Source organism: Carlito syrichta, unplaced genomic scaffold (genome assembly GCF_000164805.1).
Source record: "Carlito syrichta isolate Samal-C Ts95f unplaced genomic scaffold, Tarsius_syrichta-2.0.1 Scaffold314748, whole genome shotgun sequence".
In the NCBI taxonomy this organism is placed as follows: Eukaryota; Metazoa; Chordata; class Mammalia; order Primates; family Tarsiidae; genus Carlito; species Carlito syrichta.
Window position 1 is genome coordinate 249245 of NW_007258844.1, and position 6074 is coordinate 255318.

Here is a 6074-nt window from a genome sequence, read left to right on the forward strand (position 1 = left end):
AAAAAAAAAAAAAAAAAAAAAAGGAGAAAAGTACAAAAATGAATGTAACAAATAAATGAAGTACAGGAAAAGTTCTAATATTATTCAAATTGTAGATCCAAGTGGAAAGAATTTAAAAAGAAACAAAAAAAATGGAAACAAGTTTTGAGGCAAAAATGATAAAAACTTTTCAAAAATGAAAGCCAACAAATATCAAGTCATAGATCCTGAAAGTACCACAATTAGCCAGGTGAATACAAAGAAAACTATACCTAGATAAATTATAGTTAAACCACTGGAAACCAAACACGAAGAGAAGAGAATACAAGATAAATACATCATCAAATGACCCAAAACAAGACAAACAGCTAATTTCATTGTCTCTGGCTTCCACTGTATTTATTGAGAAATCTGCTGTCATACACCTTAATTATTGAGGTAAAATACATGTATACATTCAATATACTTATATTTACAAACATTACATATATATGTTGGATGTAGTGTGTGTGTGTGTGTGTGTGTGTGTGTGTGTGTATGTGTGCGCACGCGTGTGCGCTTGTAATTTTAAACAAAGTAAAAGTTAAATAAACCAACACAGATTTTTTTACTAAAGAAAATACTGAAGCAAACACTTCTGGTTGAAGGAAAATAATAATCTCAGCTGAAAGAACAGAAATGAAGGACAAAATAAAGAGAAAAGTAGATACAAATGAATATTTATTGTATACATATATTTTATAAATATACCATATAGATAATAAATATATATGACAACAAAAACATAAAAGGCAGAAGGCAATAAATGCAGTAGAAGTGCTATATTTGCATTCTACATAAGCAATAATAGTGTTAACTTCTTTTTCAATAAGTCATAATTCTATGTTGACATTCTACAAATAGCAACAAAGAGTATAGTAAAAACAGCATATAGCTAACATGCTAATGCTGAGAGAAAATGAGTCATAAAAATGCTATGCTCTTTCAAAACAAGACAAAAAAGGAAAAAGACGGGGGGAGGAACAAGGAACACAAGAGGCAAATAGAAAATGAACAGTGTGATGGTAGTTTGGGTTCTTCCTGAAAATTCCTCTCCAATAATTCTAAGATATTTAGTAAAATGTACTATAAACCACATATGTGCAAGCTAAAAGTATATAGCTACGTTATCCTCAGATTACACTTAAGCAGAAATATAATACATTTAGGTTAAATTCTGGGGACCCTTTAGTACCAAATTACTTCACTTGAGTCATAATTTTTACTGACAGCAAACATAACATAAATGGTCAGAATTTAATATAAAGTAACTATACATTTAATCTCATATAATCTACCATTTTATTTTTAGAAATATAATAGGTTTTAAATGGTTTTTTGTGAGAATTTATCTCTGGAAATTTTATTGTTGCCACAGGGCATTAATATATGAAGAGATTTAGCAACAGTTGAAAATAGAAAAGAGATTAGTTCACCAGGAACCTTAAATTTAATCAAAACTTTAAAACATACTAATTAAGCCATCTCTTAGCTCATTAACAGAGATAAACATGGAAAATAAAACGAATCCAAAGAGAGAGCATGAATCATAGAATGAGCGATTGTAACCTCTTGGTCTATTAAGAGAATTTTCTCCAAAACTATTATCATTAGCAAAAATGCAGCGTCCCAAAGAATTTAATTAATGAGTCTATAGTAGACTAAGCCTTTTATTTACATTTACCTTTTTTATATTTGGTAGTTCACTGTTAAACAATAGATGTGTTTATATGTATTCATACATGCACATGATATTTAATTTAACCATATTAACTTACCAGGAATATAATAGTTCTACTGTGTAAACCTAAATATTAAGATCTAGCCTGTGTTAACATGCACAAAATCAGGGGATACATTGGTGGCAAAAAAAAATCTAGATTTCCAATCTTCTATTGCCTAGTACAGAACAGCATTTTCTGTCTCTTCCAACTGCAGTCAAATTATCTCATATCATCGGAATCAGTTTCACTCATGATTCTCTCTCCAGATTTAACAACAGAGAATGGGTTAAACTCTTTGCTATGTCTTCACAGCCTCCAGAATCTATTTTCACCTCATCTCTCCATCAAAGCACAATTAGGTTCCATGACATGAAAAGGTAAGACACATACAGTAATAATATCCATCTATGGGCACTAAGACCAAACTCTACTGACAACATGTCCATATTGTCATTGATTTTGCATTAATTTAACAAGAACATACCGTAGCACTTCAATGTTCCAATCATTGTTCTGGACCTTGAACAAATGCTAAGCAGAATATCATGTTCTTCATACACACGGAATGCTTATGGCCAAGAAGGGTAATCATTGATTTGTTTGTTCATTCAACAAGTATCACTGGCTATTAAAAACTAACCAGACATTCTGTTAGGTGCTGAAAATGTGGTGGATTGCATCCTTGTTTTAATTGAGATGAATGTTTGGCAGGGATTTATGCATCAAGTAGTAAGCAAGTACAAAAATAAATACATAACCTATATCACATATAGCAAATAAGTAGCTATGCAATAAAAGTATAACAAAGGCTACTGGCCTTGAGAATCTGGGAAAGATTTCATGAGAAAATAACATCTGATTTGAGAACTGAAGTTAAAATAGAAGTTGATTAGTTGAAAAAATTTTCCTAGCAGAGGGTAAAACAAGCAAATACCATGTTCCCAGAGGGAACATGATTTATTAGAGAACTCAAACAAAGTCACTATGGCTAAAAAGGCAAGAACAAGAAAGAATAGCTTAAGATGATGTTACTGTGAGACACAATGAAAAGACCATTTGATGGCTTAAACTTATGAGTAAGGAAAATAACAATTCAGGTGGATACCCAAATCCTTACTGCTAATGTGAGATGAATTTTTGAGTAGGTAAAGGTTGCCCCTAAGATGACCCACCTACTTTGTGGGATGCCTGGGAGTCGTGATCTGCCTGTCTCCCATAGGAAGGAAGGAAGGAAGGAAGGAAGGAAGGAAGGAAGGAAGGAAGGAAGGAAGGAAGGAAGGAAGGAAGGAAGGAAGGAAGGAAGGAAAGAAAAGAGAGAGAGAAGACCACTTGAGGCTTCAGAGAACCCATTAAAAGTTTTGGTGTCACGGCTGGGTGCAGGAGGAATTGCTTGAGACCAGAAGTTCAAGACTAGCCTGAGGAAGAGTGAGATACCCATCTGCACGCGCGCGCGCGCACAAACACACACACACACACACACACACACACACACACTTAGCCAGGTGCGGTGGTATGTGACCATAGTCCTAGATACTCGGGAAGCTGAGGCAAGAGGATAACTTGAGCCCCAGATCAAGGTTGCAGTGGGCTATGATCATGCCACTGTACTCCAGCCTGGATGACAGAGCGAGACCTTGTCTCTAAAAAATTAAAATAAAATAAAATAAATGTTGGTGTCCATTCCTAAAAGCAATCAGAATTCATAGATGGCTTTATTTGGCATGGGAAACACTTCCCAACTATAGAGATGGTGAATTGAAGAGGGACACATGGAGAGTAGTAAGACAATTGCAACAGTCCAGTCATCCATATGAAGATAATGTCATTTTAACATTGGTGGTAGCAATGAAGCTAGAAGTTTAGATGGATTTGAAAGAAATTCAAGTAAAATGACAGGACTCAGTGATATGTTGGGTGGGGAAAATGAATGAAGGGAGCTCTTGGTCTGTGGCTTGCAGAACTGAAGAATTATGATGGCATTCCCTGCAACAGGAAACCGTGGATATGATCCAGGTTTGGAAGGAATAGAACATGAATGAAATTTTGGGAATGTTGATTTGAGTTGCTTTTGAGATACTCAAGAGATGATATCAAGTGAGAAGCTAAACATCTGGAATGGAATTCAAGAGAAAAATGGGAATATACATCTGGAAAACACTGGAACACAAAAAGTAACTGACACTGTGAGAGTAGACAGTCACTCACATTCACACTAGAAAGAGTATATATAGTCATGGGGAATCTGAGTATTCACCAGGTAGCTATAGGCCATGGAGTCTGCCAAGGAAATTGTGAAACCAGAGAGGTAGGGTTCAAAGCAGTGAAGGTTTGTTGGAACAGATGCCCAGGAAGAAGATACATTTCAAAGGCTGAGTGTCAGGTATCAATGCTGCTGTGAATTCAAACAGGATAAGACAGAAAAAAAATTACAATTCAACAGGATTGGAATCAAAACAGAGTTATTTTAAAAATCCAAGAACACAGAGAAAGAAGCATAATTCTGGAAGGAGAAATGGATTGGACAAAAGAAGTAATTTTTCATTTTTATATGAGAGTTGAATAGGAGTTTTCTAGGCAAAGCAGTTGGTGGGTGAAAAGGCAACATTTAGAGAAGACATAGCTATTTTTCCAGAAAGGGACAAAAATGTCTTCATTAAACTGATGAGCATCCCAAAATTTCATTCCTCACATTCCTTGATCAGCAATCCTAGTCATTTTTTTAACCTGCTTCCATATCTTAACAAGGCAAAGAAGACTTTCTTACCCAGGAGCTGATCCTCTGTCATTATCCTTAAAGCCAACAAAATGTGTAAGTCAGAAAATAAAAAGAGAGAGAGAAATATAATATTCACCCAGCAACAAGACTCATGTAAAGTCTCAGACTTAGGAAATAGATGGTAAGGATTCCTGATTAAATAACAGATGGAATACAAAAGTTAAGAACATCAAGAGAAAAGTCATAATAGGTAGACTAAAAGAGAATGTAAGAAAATTAGACATGTTAACAATTGAAAATATAAAGGATAACTTTCCCCCCTACCACTGTCAACAATAGGTTTTGAGTTAGATGACCATGGCCATCATTTAAATTATAAGAAGTAAAGTGTCTTATAAAGAATCCACAGATGCTGAATTCCAATTTGTAGAGCTGAGATTGCAGTGTCACATATGGATATGCTGATCTGAAAATACATTATAAAAAAATGAACACCTGAAAATTAAAATAGTTGATTTAAAGCCACATAGTACAATATCTTACCCACTAGAAGTACCCATAGTACTCATCTTACTCACTAAAATATTACAATAACACAAATTATTATTTTGTTCACAAATTAGAAATATTCTTACATCCAGCACCTGTAATTTAAAATTATAATAAGCCTCATAGTGTTCCTCCTTTTTTCACGTTTTAACATTTTTGTAACAATTATCAGTTAACTAATATTTTGTGAAATTTTAAAATGTAAGCTTTTTAAAGTAAAAAGTAATTTTATATCCTTTTTCTTCATTTATCTGACATTGGTTGAGAGTACATCAAATTATAAGTTTATGTATAATATTAAGTTGCCTATTGTTTTCATATGGGCTTTCAGGAACAATGTGAGAATAAATTTTAGTCTGAAATCGCTGTTACTTACAATTTTTTTCAAGCTTGTTCAAGTTTACTGAAGCATAACTACATTAGAGATAATTCATGGTCTGAGGGATTTCCTCCTACTATGTCTTCCTAACCTTTTCCAGTGGTTTAATTCCTTTTTCTGCTTCACATTGTGACAAATCTGTCGTCTTTGTTACCCAGTACGAGGGGACTGAGAATAAGGGCAACAGCTTGAAGGAATGACTATGGATGCAAATTATCCTTGAAGGCATGGCTATGGATGCAAATTATCCTACATAACGTACCCCTTCCAAGAAAAACACAGGGAAGGGATTCTTTCCAGGCGACCTGCAAACGGGCACAGGTAGGGCTTTTGCTGGGTCTGGCCTGCAGGGGCGGATCCATACGTACACAGCAGAGACGATGCGAAACCCTTTAAGGGGTGCGGCCTCACCCGGCAGAACGACGGCAGGAAGGGCCTTGGGGTTCGGGGGTAACATAATGAGGGGGAGGTCACCAAGAGGTTGATGGGAGAGAGGCTGGCTGTCAGTGTGCCAGGGGGTGGGGACACCCTGGGCCGCGAGGCGGTACCTGCGCGGGCTCGAGCGCCCCTGCCACTGAGTCTCCGATCCAGAGATGCTCCCGGAGAAGCTGCTGGTAGCTCAGGCAGTGCTTCACCGCGGAGGGCACGTTCCCCATGGCAGAGCCTGGGGCCGCGGCCGGCGAGGGGA

At 36.2% G+C, this 6074-nt stretch overlaps 1 protein-coding gene across 4 annotated transcripts in view; it reads right to left on the reverse strand.

Annotated features, from left to right (window-relative positions):
• The window catches only part of HMGCLL1 (3-hydroxymethyl-3-methylglutaryl-CoA lyase like 1), a 151409-nt gene extending 145335 nt beyond the window's left edge, over positions 1 to 6074 (reverse strand). For 2 of the 4 annotated variants that reach the window (XM_021719477.1, XM_021719478.1), the window contains exon 1: positions 5935 to 6068. In XM_021719477.1, coding sequence (XP_021575152.1) covers positions 5935 to 6042 — 108 coding nt within the window. In that variant the 5' untranslated portion in view covers positions 6043 to 6068. Of the gene's footprint in view, positions 1 to 3996; positions 4088 to 5934 lie in introns of all 4 variants that reach the window. The other 2 variants (XM_021719476.1, XM_008071824.2) reach the window with 2 other exon arrangements.